Below are 20,250 nucleotides of genomic sequence, written 5' to 3' on the forward strand. Positions count from 1 at the left end.
AAATGGAAGTAATTGCTGTCACTGCACCAAGAGACTAAGAAATCAAAAGGCTCCCTTCTTTGCTCATGTGTAGCCTCAGAAGAAGGAAATGATTTCAATTCATACAATTTAATGGCAGCACTGGTGCCTCCAGATCTCATCCAACATCCTATGACAATGACAGAGGTGAATTCTTTGTATCATACATGATCACTCAAAAATTCCATTCTTACAAATGGTATATACAATCTTTGACTACTGTAGCAAGCAATGTTTAAATTATTTTTATAATTTTTCTATAGACCTAGTTTATGAAATCCTATTGGGCTACTATTGTCTTACTTTCTTGGTCCTAAAAATTAATCTTTTAATGCACTTGGAAGAACATATGTGAAACTATGAAATTCAAATATAAGAACTTTAAATTTACAATAAACCATTATAGAAAGGTTTTAAAGGCCTGGGGGCCTGGCTCAAATTGCCTAGCAAGCACAAGGCCTTAAGTTTAAACCCTAGTACTCCACAATAAAAAGAAATAGGGCCTTGAGTATCCATATTTCTGCCAACTCACCATATTTTCCTGCAACTTGGACAAACTACCCTGGTTAGATAGGGTAAACACAATTTCCCCCAAATAGGGAAACATTTAATAGTAAAATCTATTAGGTTGTAGAGAGGAGATAGATCTGAATGATAACCATGATTATATTTTATATTTATAAATGAATATATGCAAATATATATTTATATCCTGTTTTCTCAAAAATACATACATATCTACATTTTATGAGGCAGATAGTTAATTTTTCCCTCAGTTCTTCCTACCTTCACAAATTCTGCAAATCATTCTTTCACTTCAAGTTGAGAAACCACAATGCAAAAAAGACAAAAAAAAAAAAAATGCTGTGAGGACTTAGAAGGATGCTCCCAAATCCTTTGCCTTATAGGATGTTTCTAGAATTTCCTGTTTCAGCTCAGGTAGCACCTCCATCCTGAAGCCAGGCTGTGAGGAGCCCCTCTTAAGCTCCCAAATTCCCCAGATGATTGTATTGGTATGGATAATTTATCTCCCTTCCCATCCTGTCTGTGTGCATTTATTTTGGGGAAAAGGACTGTGGTCTTCACTCTTTCATTTGCATTTCTGGCAGACTGGGGAGTAGCAACCCTTGATGTTGCTTGCTGAATATTTTTTTCCCCCAGAAAAATGCAACATAGAATAAGGTCAATGATCTTCTAGGAGATGGACAACAGGACTTCAGAGCTGGGTCTGGGTATCAGTGATACTGGTCAGAGAGAAAACTACCCTGCCATATGACAAAAAAAGGGTTTGATAGATAAAAGGAACTAAAACTTTTAAAATGTTACATTGTTCCTTACCCTTTTATCCAATCAACTCCTACTATGCATTAATGACAAGAAAATATGGGAAAAAAATTGAATGTGATAAATCAAACACAAATGCAGACCCTCTGAAAATTTCCCGTATGACTCTAAGCATATTAGGAACCTCTATGCCTGTTTCAGCTCTGTTGTGAAGTAGTTCATATATGAAGATTCCTTTCTGCTTTAACCTAAGGTTCTAAATGACTTAGAGCCACCTACTGAAGTGCTTTTCAGTTTTCCTCTTCATTAAAACACAGAGACACACATACAATTCAGGAGGGAAAAATAAACTATAAATTATGGTAAAAGAATTAAATGTGCTCAAGCACAAGATTAAAATGTTTTTGTTTTTTTTTTTAATCTACAGAGCAATTTTTCACAATGGTGTCAAACAAAAAGTTCTAGTCAGTGTTTACCCTGGGACTTGATGAAAAATTCCAGACATAAAACTTCTGGAACTGAGACTTGACCTGAGAAGGACTTCCCACTTCTGAATAAATTTTACAACTAAAATCTGTAGCATTTTTTTTCTTTAGCAAGAATTCTTCCTTCAGCAAATATTTGAATTTACTTATTGAGATTATTATATCCAAAACCGTGGCTGAGGCTGTCAGTTCAAATATAAGATGGCTCAGGACTTTTTAAACTACCACTAACTTTGTATAGTGTGGTAGAGCATTTGACTAGCAGACAGGAGGCCCTGGTTTCAATGTACAGAACAATAATTGTGCCGGTAATGATTCTGATGGTTTTGAATGACAGTCATTTTATAAGACATTATACTTCCCTGACTTAAAAGCAAGGCATTATACTTCCCTGACTTAAAAGCACGTGCTGATTATCATTCAATCATTATATTAATGTGCGTGCCAGTTACTCAATAGGACTGGTTAAATCATAGGGCCTGGGGAATACGCTAAGCCCTACACTGCCCCCTTAGATGCAGTTTGAGTCCACCTGGTTTGCAGTGGTCCCTTCTGACAGCTATTACTTTCCTGACAGCCAGGAAGTAATTTAATCTGCTGATTAAAGCGGGAAAAAGTTTCCCAAGTCATCTCTCTACAAGAGTATCATAGATGCAGCTGCTTGAGGAGCTTAGTATCATTGAAATGATACATATATTAATATAGTAAGATTAGAAAGGAAAAGGAAAAAAAAGCTTGCTAAAATAGGTATAAAACAATAAACAGATGGGTAAAGGCTGAAGGGGCTTGCTGTCACACACAATTTGCTTTATATTTTTTTTGTCTGTGTTTGCTAGCACCGGTGCTTGAACTCAGGGTCTCTTGCTAAGCTTTTTCATTCTAACACTTGAGTTGCACCTCAAGTGGCTCTAAACCTTGATCCTTAGCTCCCAGCCTCCTAAGTAGATATGATTATTTCTAGTGCCTTTTCTATACTTTCTAAGACCCAATTATGTTCTTAATGTCACAGGATTGAGTTTCTGCTTTCTCATATAACTAAATAATAGTGGTACACAAAGACATTAAAATTGATTAAACCTTGGCTGATTAATATTACAAATAGGTTATGAAATCATTTTTATTTCTAGGCATAGGTTTGACCTATTGCAAACAGAAACTTGAGGGATAGAAGTGGCATTCTTCTGTTTTCTAATGGAGTTGCTTGACAGGCACTATCACTTGAACTAGCCATATGCCTTTGGACAAGTGATACATGTTGAATCCCTTCCAACAGGACCTAGCCCTTAAACACAATTACTTTTATATGGTGTCCATTTTCAGAGTGAAAGCAAGCGGTGGTATCAACATTGGGTACAGCCAGGCACCTAGGCTGCTGAGACATTTTTCCCTTACGTTTTTTGCCTGGGAGATGCTGTCCCTGCCTCAGTATTGACTGTTTAGAACTGAATATGCCACCTAAATCAAAATTAGCTCTAAGTCCTTAAGTCTTAACATAAAACAAAAACAAACAGGCATTTTCATGGAACTGACATCCTAAAGAGATTTTAATTCAATTTTAAGGGATAATAAAAAGGGATCTCCAAATTTATATATCATGTTATAATCTTTACTAACTAGCCCCAGGAAATATAGTACTTCCCTGTATCAATACCAATTATAAAATTAAAAAATTTATTAAAAATACACAAAATATAAGCCTCACATTTTTAGATAAAGTCTTACACATAAAGGTGTGTATTAAAATTAATAATATTCTTATTTCCTTCCCAGTGTTTATATATCACAACAGACTGTATTAAAATGCTACTGAAATACATAAATTAATTTTTTTTGGTTTGAGACTAACACTCTCACTCATTGACTATGAATCACATCTCCAATCCCAGGAAATTAAATTCTAGAAGATAAATAAATTATCTTGCGAAGTATATATTTGGGAATCTATACAGAACATTCCCTTAAAAAGAATATTATTAAATAAAGAAAAACAATGAAGTTTAGTTTGCTTTAATATCTCTTGCTCATTTTTTCCCATGGTGTTTCATACTTAAATTTATCACCCTATTGCCCTTAGACATATTCTTGTTTCTAAGTGAAATTTACCTGCTACCTGATGACTATACTAAGGAACTTAATGGACTGTTCTCCTTATTTGTTCCCAAGCCTATTATTTTAGGTCTTATTTTCTAATAATTAGTTGCAAAAATGACTTGAATCTTTTTTTTTTTTTTTTTTTTTGTCAATTGGGCAGCTTGAACTCAGAGCCGGGACACTATCCTTGAGCTGTTTTGCTTAAGGCCAGTGTTCTACCTCTTTGAGCCACAGCCCCGCTTCTAGTTTTTGAGTGGTTAATTGGAGATAAGTGCCTCATGGGAACTTTTCTGAGAAGAATGGAGAGGGGAACAGGGACATGGAAGCTGGCTTCGAATTGCGATCCTCAGATTTCAGCCTCATGAGTAACAGTTAGGATTACAGGCGTGAGCCACCAGCACCCAATGGACTTTTGAATCTTTTCTAAAAAAGGTATGCTCAATACTCAACATTATACTTGTAGTTAATTTCTTTGTAGCTAACATTTAAAATTTGTCTTGGCATTCATTTCTACAATAAACTTTTCCAAACAATCAATAATACACATAATATATTAATGTTGAATACCTCCTTTCTGACATACTAAATATAGAATGTATAAACTTAATTAGAACGACGTTAGTATGAAAAACTGTTTTTTAAAGTTTTTTGTTTGTTTGTTTTGTTTTGTCTGTCATGTGTCTTGAATTCAGGGCCTGGATGCTGTCCCTGAGCTTTTTTGCTCAAGATTAGCACTCTGTCACTTTGGGCCAGAGCTCCACTTCTGGTTTTCTAGTGGTTACTTGGAGATAAGAGTCTCATGGACTTTCGTGTCCTGGTTGGCTTTAAACCACAATCTACAGACCTAAGGATGCTCAGTAGCTAGGATTAGTGACCTGAGGTGCCAAAGCCCAGCTATTGAGAGTTCTATACACCTTACCTGAATCTTTTCCCCTCTGAAACATAGAATCTCTGTGGAGCCCAGACTGGCCTGGTACCTTCTACTCTACTGTCCCAACCTTAGGTGCCCACATTTATAGACATTCACGTGTGTGTGTGTGTGTGTGTATGGGTGTGTGTGTTGTGCTGGTACTGGGGCTTGACCTCAGGGCCTCAAGCGCTTAGTTAGCTGTTTTGTACATAGCTGACACACAAATGATCATTTGAGACATGCTTCAAGACTGGCTTTTTTGCTAGCTAATTGCAGATAATGTATTACAGACTTTTATTCTTGGCTTTTTTCAATTTCAGCCAGGGCCACTGAGTTGCCCAAGCTAACATGTAAGTTGTGATTTTCCTGTTCCATTTAAATATTAAGTGGAGATTAGGAATAGTGAAATGTAATTGGATAAATATATATCCACAACAACCTGAAACAATCTGCATGCTTGAGTTTTATGGAGACTAAGTGGGGAAAAAGTAAATCTTTACTTACCCCAAGAGTATGATGGGAAATTTCATTGGTTGAACATTAGTTGTCATTGTATTTTGTCAAATGTTCATTAATTGCTATTAATCGATAGCAGCTGAAACTAGAATAGCTTGATTCCCATCAGTTCATTTAGATAAGATAGAAGTTATTTCAAGGCCAAGCACAGCACTCACATGTAATCCTAGCTAAAACTCAGGTGGCTGATATCTGAGGATCATGGTTCAAAGCCAGCCTTGGCAGGAAAGTCTATGAGACTCTTTATCTCCAAATGACCACCAAAAAGCTAGAAATGTAGCTGTGGCCCAAGGAGCTGTGCACTAGCCTTGAGCATAAAAGCTCAAGTTCAAGCCCCAGGACTGGTGCGCACGCACATACACACACACGTGTCTGCACAAGTTAACTGTGCTTTTCATTTTATTCACTTTGTGTGTGTGTGCCAGTCCTGGGCCTTGGACTCCGGGCCTGAGCACTGTCCCTGGCTTCTCTTTGCTGAAGGCTAGCACTCTGACACTTGAGCCACAGCGCCACTTCTGGCCGTTTTCTATATATGTGGTGCTGGGGAATCGAACCCAGGGCTTCATGTATATGAAGCAAGCACTCTTGCCACTAGGCCATATTCCCAGCCCTTTATTCACATTTTTTTTATACTTCTCCCTTTGATACTGAATAAATTTACTTTTGGTAATAATCCAAATTGTTTTTTAAACTAGGAAAGACTTTTTCTTATAGTTGAGTACAGCCAACAACACTCAACTCTTGAAAGACCTTAAAACTATAAATCTATTTTCTCTATAGCTGGTGACTCAGGGCAGAAATTTCTGAGCTCTGCTAGAAGCTTTTTCCAATTTTATTATGCAGAGCAATCACCTGGAGATGGTGGACCAAGTAGAATCTGATTCAGAATGTCAAACATTATGACAGTTATAGATTCAAGATTCTTTAAATTCTCAGATTATGATTATTAATTAGGTTGTAATTTCCTTTTTACATTCTTACTAAAATCATCTAACAAAATATCGCTGGCTTTTGCCTATAATCCTAGCTATTCAGGAGGCTGAGATCTGAGGATCATGGTTCCACACCAGAGCAGGCAGGAAAATCTGTAACAGTCTTGTCTTCAATAAATTACTCCCGCAAAGCCAGAAATAGAGCTGTGGTTCAAGTGGTAGAGTGCTACGATTGAGCAAAAAAATTTTGGGACAGTTCTCAGGCCTTGACTTCAAGCCCCAAAACCGATACACATCACAGCACACACACACACACACACACACACACACACACACACACACACACCACATAAATTCTAACATTTTAAAACATTCATGGAATAATAATGAAATGATAATCTAGATTACTTTTAGATTAGGAGGCTAATACACTTGAAAAAGGGTTTTAAAATATATGGAACAATCACTTCCCATCATCAGATGAAGAGGGGTAAGCAAGTTAGGAAGTTTATAAAAAATAATCCCAAACCTTTTACACCCAGAGTAAACACCACAGACCCTGCAAACACGAGCCCAAGTTTACTTGAGGTAGGCATCACTGAACCAGGACTTTACAAGATGAATTATCACTCTATGACCTGTCCTAACTTTTATGTCAAGATCAAAACCCAATTTCATTTCCAAAGTTCTCTGTTAGAAATGCACTCCAAATATACTTCAGGGAAAGAATAATTTGCAGGAAATTCTGACTCCACTAAGGAGTGTTGGAGTACAACTGCCATGTACTAACAATAGGATTACTCAAACTTTCAGATTATGCTGGTTCTGTACCTAAAACAATCCATTAAGAAAATAAAAGCAGATGGCCACACATAAACATAACAAAGCATTAAATATAACTTTGACAAGGCAAAAATAAACAAAATGTAGAAATGTTTCAGGAGAAACACTGCCTAGACTCTTATCTCAAATTTATCACACAAAATCCAGAAGTAGAGCTGTGGTTCAAGTGGCAGAGTGCTAGCCTTGAGTAAAAAAGCTCAGGGACAGCATCCAAGCCCTGAGTTTAAGCCCTGGGACCAACAGTTCTCTACTCGTCACAAAGAACAGAGGCCTTAAAGAACTTATGATTATCTTGAGAAGTTTGAGTAGATAAAACTCTATCATCTGAAAATACCTGATTAGGTAGTTCTCAACGGCAAGTATTAATTAAAGCAATAAAAAAGCACCCAGAGTCTATTATTAACTTTGTTAAAAAAACTTAAGAAAAACATTATTACTATCTCCATCTTAAATCTATCTTTGAGTTTACAAATTATTTGGCTACTATTTAAAATAGGAAATAATAGTTAAACCTTAAAAAAAAGAAGAAATGGAAGCAGGTGGAGAGAAAAGAAGTCTTCAAATATATTGAAGAAAACCATGCAGAATCAAAATACAATGTAAACTTAAAAGAAAAAGTATGTCATATGGAGTCATGATCTACCCCTAGCAATATGAAAGTATTCTCACTAGATATGTAAAAATTATCCTAGTTAATAAATAGTAGTACATGAAAATTATTCTTTTGTTTTATTGTTTAGTCTGAACACTTCTTGAAACCATAAAATAGCTAGTGTGATCAAATACATAAGAGATCCTAGTATGAGTCAGAAAGTGGCACTCTTGTAGCTTCCTATCAAGGGATGCTGAGAAACCATGGACTGAGACAGGATGTCTCAATTGTTTCCATCATTAATCCTCTTCAGAACTGGAATCATCCTCTTGGTCAGAAAGATCAGGGACAGGAAATCGGAGAATGGCAGCTACTCCAGTCAACTGGCTGAGCTGTTCCCCAGATACATGAAGACTGGAGAATATCCTAACTGTGCCTGCGTTCTCTTTCACACTGTCCACCAGCCTCACATACCGGCTCCGCGTGGCTACATCCTGGTGCCTGAAGAGCTCATCACTGATGAGTAATGTGTCAATTGCCAAAGCTTCATTGGCCTTCTCCACCTGCTTGAGTCCATAGAAAGCCCGGTCGGGTTCATGCTGTAACATTTTATAGAAGTCATCCAAGGCTTTGACTTCCCCAGCAGCTTTAGTATCTGAAAGTCGGCTAGCTACAGAAGGGTCACAAAGGGCCTCTTTCAGGGAGTACTTGTGTCCAGAGGAGGCATGGACCTAGAATCACAATTATAAGAAACAAAATAATCTCTGAGACCATTCATTCATCAGCCCACAAGGATAACTCCAAAAGCATAAAGAAGTCTTTACATGTTTAACAACTGCAGCTAAGTTCACTACATAAATGTGGTAGAAACAGACCAGGTCTCTATTTCATTATCTCATTTACAGGTCTAGGTAAGTAAAGACTTTTTCCTCTTTCAGTTCCCTCAGATCTAAAACTTTTAGAGTCATTTCTACTAATACCTCTGGGCTCATTCCTAATTACCAGTAAGCTTTTTTTTTACCTGAAGAAATTTGGATCGGTTTTCCAGGAGCACTTTGTTGTCAGTCTTCACTGCTTGCTGAAACATGTAGTCACAGAACTGCTCGCGAACAAATCCGGGGCTTGCCACCAGGATGCACTTCACCACATCGAAGTTTATGTGGCGCTGGATGGCCTGGACCACTTGTTCATAGAACCTCTCCAGGGCCCGGTCGTGCTGGGAGCAGTTGCCTTTCCGTTTTCTGGGGATGTTCACCTCTACCTTGGCCCGAGTGAGGGTCATGCTGGGCGTGACTAAGCAGACGTGGGCGAGGCCTTCCTGCATGACCACGGCGGCCACGTCGGCGCTCCAGGCCGGGTCACAGGCCTGCTCAATGCGCTCCAGCACCACACTGTCCCACTGTTTCTTGGCCAGGGTGAACTGGCGGTTGGGTTCCAGCTCGATGGTGTGGTAAGCTCCCATCTTGACGTACTCGTTCTCCTGGATATTGGTCCCTTTGACCCGCAGCTGGCAGGCTTGGGAGTCAAAGTCGATGGCCTCCACGCAAAGGGTGAGGGTCGTGCGCACTCGGTTGCTGCCCACGCTGCCCGTGGACGACTCGGTCTGCACCTTGCGGATGGTGGAGGCCCGCAGGCTGTCGCCCACCTGCACCAGGTTGTAAGCGTGCCACATGTCCTCGGGCTCCTCGGGCACCAGCGTCACCTGGCCCGCGTAGTCCTTCTCGATGTCCTTCCTCACGAGCTTCATGGCTCTCCGGGGGCTAGGGAGGGGAAAGGAGGGGTCCCCAAAAAGGAAGAGGGAGCAGGGGAGGCCAGGCCGCCGGGAAGGGGGCGGGTCCCGGGTCCCGAGTCCTAGGGGTACCGGCCGAGCGGCAGGAAGGAAATGCTCTAGTTCTGACTCATGCAGCCGCGCAGCGCACTTACGCCAGCCCTTCTTTCCTCAGTTTACCCGCGTGGCGCGCCGACCTGAGGCTAGAAACCCCGGGGTCAACGCGGAGGCCTTGAGACTCGCGGTTCCGGCATCCAGAGCGGCTGACGCAACGAACACGCCTGCGCACTTACCGCTCCTCCCTCCCCCGCCCCCTCCCTGCACGCTTACGCCTTACGTTCCCCCCTCCCTCCCCCCGCGGGGAGGCGGGAACTACGCGCCCGCGTGCGCACTGAGGGAGGACAGACCAAGCCCTTATTTTGTCAGTTCCCTGAAGCTTCAGTTAGCAGCTTCAGGTAGTAAAGTGCTTTACTTTAATGCTGAACTTGGACTTTCCTGAGTTTTCCCTTCTTTCCGGTGTGTGTAGAACTGAGGGAGTCGAGTATGTGAGCTCACACGCACACACACACAGAGATTCATAATTTATAACTTAGAATTTGTAAATAATGTATATGCATTTTAAATATATATGCACACGCAATAAATGCTCCTTCCCTTCTGTGGAAATCCATCCAATTTCAGAACACACATAAAATGGAAAAGTGTTCTCACAAGTGCAGACCTGACCCCTCAAAGTCCAGCCAATGCATGGCTTTGCTCATTCCTTATCTGCACTCAGACGTGGCAGGCTGTTAGAGCTGGTATTTCCACAGGCAGTTTCTACGAATTCCTGGTCACTTAGGTCAGGTCTCTGATCAACGTACCCAGCGGTTCATGCGCTTAGTGACCCAAGATGCAGGATCCAATTAATCCAGATGTTAGAGCCATGAGCCCAGACTGAAGAAATTGTGTATGGAATTTGCCACAGGGTGGACCGCTCACAGGCTTGGCCCGCCTACTCCAGAATGACAGATCCTAAGGTTGTCAGTCAACTCTGTAACCTTTGAAATGCTTAGAGTGGGGGCTGGGTAGCCATGGTTTAGCATCCTTACCTTCACTGCCAAAGTCTGGCTAAAAATAGACTGTGCAAAGTGGGGGTAAACTGAATTGCTAATTGTGACTAATCCCAAATAAATAGCTACAAAGTTAATTGTAAAGAAAAATCTTACATCAGTTTTATAATAAAAAATTTAAAAAAAAGAAAAATCTTAAAATTAAATGTTAATTTAAAAAATTGCTGTGTGTATGGTGGGGATTTGGGTGTGGGGAAGAATGGAGGTGGAGAAATAGAATTGCGTGTGTGTGTATTGGGTCCTCAGACTTGAACTTGGCCTAGGCACTGTTCCTGAGCTTTTTTGCTCAAGACTAGGACTCTACCATGTGAGCCACCTCTCCATTTATTACTTTTGGTGGTTAATTTAGAAATAAGAGTTTCCTGCCTGCATTGCCTTCATGATGCCCCTCAGTAGACGAGTGGACCAGGAAAATGTGGTACATATACACAATAGAACTCTATGCCTCCATCAGAAGGAACCACACTGCTCCATTCGTAAGGAAATGGAAGGACCTGGAAAAAATCATACTAAGTGAAGTGACCGAGGCCAAAGAAACATAAGCCCTATGGTGTCCCTCATAGGGAATAGCTAGTACATGAATAGGCTAGTCTTGGTAGAAGATCCAAATACCCCAATAGCTACACCCATATGAACACATAAGAAGATGCCAAGTGAAATGAACTCCACATTACAGAAACAAAGGGTATACCACTGTTGTAATTATTTTCAACATGCCATGTGAACTCATACTTTTTTTTCCTCTCTCTCTTTTTCCTTGTCTATTTGTTTGTTTGATTGGTTTGTTTAGTTTGTTTCTCTTGTACCACTTCCTGTGGCTGTATTCCCACTACCACTGTATCATATCTGAGTACTCTGGATACTGCTTATACTAGGGTATTAGAACTGGGGAAGGGGGACAAAGAACAAAAAGACAAACCATTCAAAAAGCAACACTTACAAAACCATTTGGTGTAAACCAACTGCACAACTCTTGGGGAGAAAGGGGAAGGGGGAGGTAGGTGGGGGAAAATGAGGGAGAAGGTAACAAGTAGAACAAAAAATGTACTCACTGCCTTTCATATGAATCTATAACCCCTCTGTATCACACTTTGACAATAAAAAAAAGAAAAACTCAATCTTAACATATCCTTGGGAGTCGATAGGATTGCAGACATGAGCCACCAGCCTCAGGCTAGGATTGCTTCTTTAAAAGAGAGAGAGACAGAGACAGAGAGAGAGCGACAGAGAGAGAGACAGAGATAGACCAGAGAGTAGAAAAAAGCCCAACATTTGTCTTAAGAATTAATATACAAGGGAGAGCAGAGGAGTCCTGAATACATCTTACTATCTTTCCTACTTGCTGTAGTATGGATGTTAGTTTTCTTGTCCAGAGATTGTCAGGGGACAATTGTAGTACAAATTAGAATCTCTACTTATCTCTCCTGACCCCTTTCTCTTTTTTTTGGCCAGTCCTGGGGCTTGGACTCTGGGCCTGAGCACTGTCCCTGGCTTCTTTTTGCTCAAGGCTAGCACTCTGCCACTTGAGCCACAACGCCACTTCTGGCCATTTTCTGCATATATGGTGCTGGGGAATCGAATATGAGGCAGGCACTCTTGCCACTAGGCCATATCCCCAGCCTGACCCCTTTCTCTTTCTTTCTTTATTTCCCCTTTTTCTCTTAATGGCCATCTTCCCTTCACACTGAGAGCCCTCCCAAAGTGCTTAACTCAAGTTTTCTTCTTCTTCCAATTCCAAGAGAACCCAGAAAAGCTTCCTTAGGGAATGGACTAATCACACTTTCCACAGCATGAAAGTGGCATGCCTCTCCAAAACAAACAAACAAACAAACAAACAAACAAACCTACAGGATCACAGTGGTAGCACATACTACAGTCCTTTTTTTGTTTGTTTTGCTTTTCGCTTAACATATCTTTTAGTTGGTTTTTTTTTTTTTTTTGCCAGTCCTGGGGCTTGGACTCAGGGCCTGAGCACTGGCCCTGGCTTCTTTTTGCTCAAGGCTAGCACTCTGCCACTTGAGCCACAGTGCCACTTCTGGCCATTTTCTGTATATGTGGTGCTGGGGAATCGAACCCAGGGCCTCATGTATATGAGGCAGGCACTCTTGCCACTAGGCCATATCCCCAGCCCTCTTTTAGTTTTATGTTATTGTCAAGGTGATGTACACAGGGGTTACAGTTACATATGTAAGGTAGTGACTACATTTCTTGTCAAACTTGTTACTCCCTCCCTCATTTTTCTCCCATTTTTCCTTCCCTCTCACCCTTCCCCCCCCCAGTTGTACAGCTGATGGGGATGTGGCCAAAAGGGCACGCTATTACATGGTTAGTAAGAGTGTAAAGTTGTTCAATCACTCTAGGAAATAGTGTGGAGGTTCCTCAAAACCTAAGCATAGAGCTCCCTTATGACCCACTTCTGGGCATTTACCCAAATTATCACAAACAAGGCCATACTAAAGCTTCCAGCACAACCATGTTCATTGCAGCATTATTTACCATAGCTAAGATATGGAAACAACCCAGATGCCCATCAATAGATGAATGAATCAACAAATGCTTCCATCAGAAAGAACGACATTGCCCCATTCATAAGGAAATGGAATGATTTGGGAAAAAAATCATTTTAAGTGAAGTGAGCCAGACCCAAAGAAACATGGATTCCATGGTTTCTCCCATTGGTAATAACTAGTATATATCTACAATAGTCCTAGCAGAGGAGCACAGTAGCTCAATATCTATGTACATATAAACATCTTAATAAAAGGTTTCTATTCAACAAATATCCTATGTCTTTTCTTTTCCTTTCCTGTACATATTTATTATCCTAATTTTAATAGAATAAGAAAATGAATTGTGAAGAGATGGCTTCAAGATCCTCTAGTTTTTGAATTCAGCAAGTTTAACTTCATGACCTCTCCATTACCACTCTGCTATGATATTTGCAATCATCTTTACAAATGCACGCTGTGCTGCTCACCACTGCTGCCACTTCCCTTATCTCTCCCCTTTACAAGCTAAACACTCATATTTGGGAAGTGAACCTAAAATTTGAAGGATATTGTACCTACCCTGTTTTTATTACCTGTTACAGTTGTTAAATTCTTCTTTTGATTCATTTTCCTTCTCCAACTCTTCTTCATTATAATTTTTGAGAGTGATTTTACTTTAGAAAAAATATACACATTTGTGTCTACATTTGAAATCTGTCCAATCCGATTGTTCATTCCATACATTTTTGTTTGTTACATATATTTTTTCTGGTTATTTTAGAAAAGGAGCCTAAGTCATTTTTCTGCCCTAGCTGGCCTGGAATTATAATCCTCCAGATCTCATGATTATTTTCTTTAGTTATAAAGCAAATTTCTTTGGAATATTTTTTTAAATATTAATAAACATCAGTGACTGAACATATAACATTTTTCACAAGATTACTGTTTGATCTGAATTTCAATGGTTTAAAACTTACTTTTAATGACTTGAGCTTATTGTTAAAAAAATCAGGTATTTACTCCTGCATTTTATGGCCTAGTATTTCTCTACTAGTCATTGCACTTTATTTTGAATTCCAAATTAATTTAAAGAAAACTCTGACATCTAAGCCTCAATTTTCTGGCCTCAAAATTTTTATTTCCAATTGATGACTTCTTGGCACCCATAGTCCACCTTGACAGTGACTTTTGTCTCCCATATATCCTAAGAAATTTTTGCTTTGTTGCCTCAATGTATACAGGTCACCCCATTTTACATGTCACTTCGTTATTTCCATGAGGGCCAGCTTAAATACTATGTTTACTTGAAACCATGCATCATATCAATTGGAATACATATCTTGTACTTCCTACTGAACTTTGAATGAATTCATACTTGTATCCCCCTATGGTCCACTACTTCTGTAGGCCTAAAATGTGGCAGCTACATTAACATTGTTACAGAAACTTCTTAGGACACTGATACTATTAGCGACTGCAGTTCATTTAAATGATTGTACTTTAAAAACTGCTATAGTTATAGATGCATTTATTTGTTATTCCTTCCCAAATAAGCAAAATCTCAAGAAAAACACTATAGCTTAGTTCCATCACTTTAAAGTAGAATTTTATAGGTATTCATGGGTGTCCAAAAGAAAAATCTTTATATCTAACTTCACACATGTGTTTCATATAGTGTCTTACTTATATTGCTCTCTCCTGAAGGGGGGAAATCAGTATTGTTACCTTCAAAAATTTTAATGTGTTGCTTGGGATGCACTTGGAAATCAGAAGTCAAGAGAATTGTAGTTCTTACTCTTCATTTATTAGAACTTATGATAGTAAGCAGTCTGTGTGAAAATGTCTTGTACTGAGAATTAGAAGAATATGCATGTGTGTATGTGTGCGTGTGTGAGTGAAACATTTGTGTTCACACTCTAACCTGCTTTTTCCAATTTTGTATGCTCTGTTTTGAATTTGACTTTTTTCTCAGTCAATTGTTGTAGTCAATGGCTGATTTCAAGTTTAATGCCTGTACAGCAAGAATCAGCAGACTTGTCTTGCAGTCATTTTAAGTTGTATTACGTTGACATTAGATACATCCCTTATCATCTCAACTCTCCACTCTATATGATAGATTTCTTTGTTTTGTCCTCTCGACAGACAATTGTTCAGGTAGTATAATGAGATTATGATACTCTGTAAATTATATGACTCACAAGACAATCAAAATACTATGGCAAATCTCTTAAGAATACCTGGCTTGAAAAACTGTTTGGTGTAAGTGAACTGAACACCTCAGGGGAGAAAGGGTAAGGGGGAGGGGGGAGGGGGGTATGAGGGAAAAGGTAACAAACAGTACAAGAAATGTATCCAGTGCCTAAAGTATGAAACTGTAACCTCTCTGTACATCAGTTTGATAATAAAAATTTGAAAAAAAAGAAAAAAAAGAATACCTGGCTTGAAGGCTGGAATTTGGATGTGATAAGGAGAGTGGTGAGAATTGACTATAATATGATCACTGGTATTTTGGTAGAATTGACTGGCAGATAGTCTACTGGGAACATTTACTGGTTTTAGTATGCCCTTCACAAAATTTAGGTCAATTCCAACTGTATGAAATGGCTCATGGAACTCACTGGGGAGTTAGACAACTGTCCTTCCTGCTATAATTCTACGCCAGGGCCAGTGCCTTTTTGTGTGTCCATGGTAAGAGGGTATGGAGTCCTGGATGATGAAAATCTTGTTTGCATGCCTTGTCATTAGTGCAGTGATGCTTAGAAAAGAGGAGGAGGTGGAAACAGCTGTGCTATTTTTCTGGTGGATATTTTGTGTGATTGCAAGGCTTATTTTTTGTAATGCAAATTTAAGGTTTTTTTTTTTTTTGGCCAGTCCTGGGCCTTGGACTCAGGGCCTGAGCACTGTCCCTGGCTTCTTCCCGCTCAAGGCTAGCACTCTGCCACTTGAGCCACAGCGCCGCTTCTGGCCGTTTTCTGTATATGTGGTGCTGGGGAATCGAACCTAGGGCCTCGTGTATCCAAGGCAGGCACTCTTGCCACTAGGCTATATCCCCAGCCCGAATTTAAGGTTTTTTGTTTCAATCTTTTCAAAAAAGTATTTTGGGAACCCCTTCACATACTGCTCCTTTTATTTCTCTTGACTCTCCCAGATCATGGGCCACGAGAGGATGTGAATGACCTTCTATTTGTCTTTCTATGCCTAGAACTGATCACAGGTAGTATGTAATCTTGAGAAAGGAGTCATTCCGGTTCTTATTTATTTCAGAGTTTTAAGCTTATGATTAGTGGCTCCCCAAACTTAGGAAATAATATTCAATTTCATAATGTTTCTAAAAACTTAGAATAATATTACCTTAAGGGAAGTTTCTCCAAACCTATCTCAGTTTTTGAGATATCCATTCTTGAATGAGGAAATGGTGGTTTTAATTAATTCTTGGGAAGGGAAGGTGTTAAAATATTTTGTTAATGTACATGGTTTGGAAACAATCTTTACAGAAGGTATATGCAGCTAGACCTCTGATTGTGAATATCTAAGTGAAGCTGTTTCTTTAGAGAAAATAAATGTGCAAACCTCAGTCTGAAAATGTCCAGTGGGACTACGCCAAACACAGCTACATGGGTGACTGCAAAGATTGTTCAGCTAATGTAGGTCAAAGGGGAAAAGGGAAAAGGGAGAAGTTTTTTTAAGGGAACTTCTTGTAATTATTATCTACACTTCCTTTGAATGAAAATGCATACTTGCAATTGTCACAAAACAATACAAAATTTTCTAGTAAAAGACAAAATCCTATCAACAGAAAATTGTATGTTTCTATTTCTAAGTGTCCCCACTCAATGTAAGATCATGTTTTTGTTTAAAGTATTATAACAAGTATTTTCAAAGGCTGATCAGTATACATGTGTTTTCACACATCAATATGAGGTAAATTAAAAGTGTAGCCAGTAAGATGATTTTGAAGAATTTTTAATTTGCATTAAAATTACATATTGTGTATTAAAATTTCATATTTTGTTAGAATGGCAACTTCTTATACAACTACTTAAAGATAATAAAACATATAGTATATATACAAAAATAAGTTGTGTAATAAAATATGAAAAAATCTTAACCATTTACATTTTGGGGTCAATTAGCTGTTCTAGTTAGATTTAAATATTTGCATTTATGAGAGCATATCTCATACAACTGACACGAAGCATATGTTCTTCTCAATTTATGGTATCTTCCACTTAATTACAAATAAACATGATGGATGAGGAATTATAAGTAAAGGGACTAGTCTGAGATTTTAATTGTTTTCCAAGTTTGTAGTCTATTCATGATTAGTTCAGAAAAATAAAAAAAAACTTGCCTCTTCCAAATATTAAAGAATAAGATATCATGTGTTATGTTGTAACATACAGCAAAAGCAATAGTGACCCCCACGTCCCTAGAGAAGTGGGTACTGTCTGATCCAAGGGATCTTAGGAGAATCACATTTATTTAGGGACTTAGGGATCAGTGGCAGTGGGAATAATTGCTTATGTAAAGTCCTGGAGGCAACTCTCAGCAGAGTTGACATAATAGAGGGTCTGAGAGAACTTCCAAACTCTTGTGGACAGAAATATATTCCACCCATTTCCATATCTTGATATTTTTCTGTACTTTCTTTGAGACCATATACAATTTTCCAGTCACAGGCTATCCTGAATAGACTATCTATTCTCGCTTTAGCACTGTGACTCCAAAAGACCTTTCATTTCAGTTTTTTAACATGCATTCAAGTATACCATTTATATTTCATATGAGAGAAGAGCAGTATAGGTAAAGAATAGTATTTGGACCTTTATTTGCAGAAAATATTTTAAACATGAGCTAATTTATTAAAATACTTAAGCAAAACTATAAAAATTGAGGATGTTCTAAATTTCATTGGGCATTTTATGGCCCAAAGGTTAGTAAAAACAGAGGTACATCAACCAGAGGAAGTAAGATCAACAGTGATAAGCTGTGACTCAAGAGCTTACACATCAAAATAGCTAGATTGGTGTATTATTTGATTTGGTTGACAACATGACTGGCAGAATGAAATCAAGGGAGGAACTGTTTGTTCCAGTTCACAGTATAGTAATTTTTAGTTTATCATGGTGAAAAGGGAATGGTGGAGCAGAGCAGTTTACATCATGGCAGCCAGGAAGCAGATAAATACAAGAAGGGGCCAGGGCAAAATTTAGTAGACCCTTGGTATCTGTGGTTATAATGGTCCACTGTTGAAGAAAACACAGGAATGTGTAAGAGACATTAAAGTATCCTAAAATTTCTGCCTTTATCATATGTACAATAGGTCTGAACATCTATAACTTGAAGCCATATGGATTAGACTACATTATTCTTACAAACTATTGTCACCAGGTGCCAGTGGCTCATACCTGTAGCTCTGATCATTCAGGAGGCTGAGCCTTGTAGGATCATGTTTCAAAGACAGTCTAAGCAAAAAAGTCCATGAAACTCCATCTCCAAAATAACCAGCAAAAAGTACAGCTGGAAGCATGGCTCAAGTAGTAGAATACCATTGAAGTAGTCAAGCAAACAAGCTGAGTGAGTGCAAGGCTCTCAGTTCAAAGACAAGTACCACCAAAAAAAAAGCAAACACATACACACACACACTCACAAACCTACCTTACTATTGTAAATTTTAATAATTCTTACTAATATCTAGATCTTATTTTAAGATCTTTATTTCAAGCACTATGGATGCTTGTTTCATTTTTCCTCCTCATAATGCAGCCCCAAATCCTGCCTTTCAGCAAATATAAATCTTTCGATTTATCACTTAAGCACATCATGTACCATTTTTAACTCGGTAAGACTACCATGACTTTTACCTTGTTTTTAAGACAACCATTTTAAAAGAAATGGCATGAGAAACAGTGTAGCACACCAAGATTGAAACACAACAGAGTGATAACTCAGAACTTACTGAGAGCTTCTCCAAATCATCTGAGATTCATAATGGACACAGGGGGATGAAAAATTTTCATTTTTTAAATTTCTTTTGATTTTTAAAAATACCACTGTTTTTGACAATGTTTGATTAAAATGACACATAATAAATCCTCCAATATGATAGAGTTACTAGTTAGCCTCCAACATATGTCCCGTGACCTGCTTCCTACAACTATGCAGGAAGTTCCACCAACTTTCAGTAATTTTGAATCCATGACCCTAGTGATGTAAATTTTCCTCTAGAAAACTCTTGCAGAATCAAACTGCAGAGCTTCTGCAGGGCAAAGGACATAGCTCACAAGATACACAGAAAGCCCACAGATTGAGAGAAGATCTTTACCGGCCATTCAACAGACAAAGGCTTCATATCTAAAATATATGCAGAACTAAAAATATTACCTTCCTCCAAAACAAAACCGCAAAGAACCAATAGCCCCCTTATTAAAGGGACTTCTCTGATGAGGAAATGAGAATGGCCAAGAGACATATGAAAAAGTGCTCTACATCACTGGCTATAAAAGAAATGCAAATCTAAACAACATTGAGATTCCATCTCACCCCAGTAAGAATGTCCTATATCAAGAAAACTAACAATAACAATTGTTGGAGGGGATGTGGCCAAAAGGGAACCCTACTTCATTGCTGGTGGGAACGTAAACTGGTTCAGCCACTCTGGCAAGTGGTATGGAGATTCCTCAGAAGGCTAAACATAGAACTCCCCAATAACCCAGCAGCCCAACTTTTGGGTATCTATCCAAAACACCACAAACAAAATCACAATAAAGCCACCAGCACAACAATGTTCATTGCAGCACAATTTGTCATAGCTAGAATATGGAACCAACCCAGATGCCCCTCAGTAGACGAATGGATCAGGAAAATGTGGTACATATACACAATGGAATTTTATGCCTCTATCAGAAAGAATCACATTGCCCCATTTGTAAGGAAATGGAAGGACTTGGAAAAAATTATACTAAGTGAAGTGAGCCAGACCCAAAAAAACATGGACTTTATGGTTTCCCTCATAGGGAATAATTAGCACAGGTTTAGGCTAGTCACAGCAGAGGATCACAAGAGCTATGCCCGTATGAACACATAAGATGATGCTAAGTGAAATGAACTCCATGTTATGGAACGATTGTTATATCACAGTTGTAACTACTTTCAACGTGCCATGTGTAACTGCAGCTTCTATTATTGATGATCTTCTTGTATCACCTTC

General features: G+C 38.8%; 2 protein-coding genes across 2 annotated transcripts in view; both read right to left on the minus strand.

The window, feature by feature from the left end:
* The window catches only part of Itga1 (integrin subunit alpha 1), a 139,790-nt gene that overhangs the window by 113,038 nt on the left and 6,502 nt on the right, over nucleotides 1-20,250 (minus strand). The gene's annotated exons all lie outside the window — the stretch shown is intronic.
* Pelo (pelota mRNA surveillance and ribosome rescue factor) lies at nucleotides 7,793-9,658 on the minus strand. The gene is made up of 2 exons (XM_048368186.1): nucleotides 8,693-9,658; nucleotides 7,793-8,402 (listed from the first exon to the last, which is right to left on the minus strand). Exons 1-2 carry the CDS (start codon nucleotides 9,416-9,418, stop codon nucleotides 7,971-7,973), a joined length of 1,158 nt encoding a protein of 385 aa, XP_048224143.1. The 5' UTR covers nucleotides 9,419-9,658; the 3' UTR covers nucleotides 7,793-7,970.

This window comes from Perognathus longimembris, chromosome 19 (assembly GCF_023159225.1).
Source record: "Perognathus longimembris pacificus isolate PPM17 chromosome 19, ASM2315922v1, whole genome shotgun sequence".
Taxonomy (NCBI): Eukaryota; Metazoa; Chordata; class Mammalia; order Rodentia; family Heteromyidae; genus Perognathus; species Perognathus longimembris.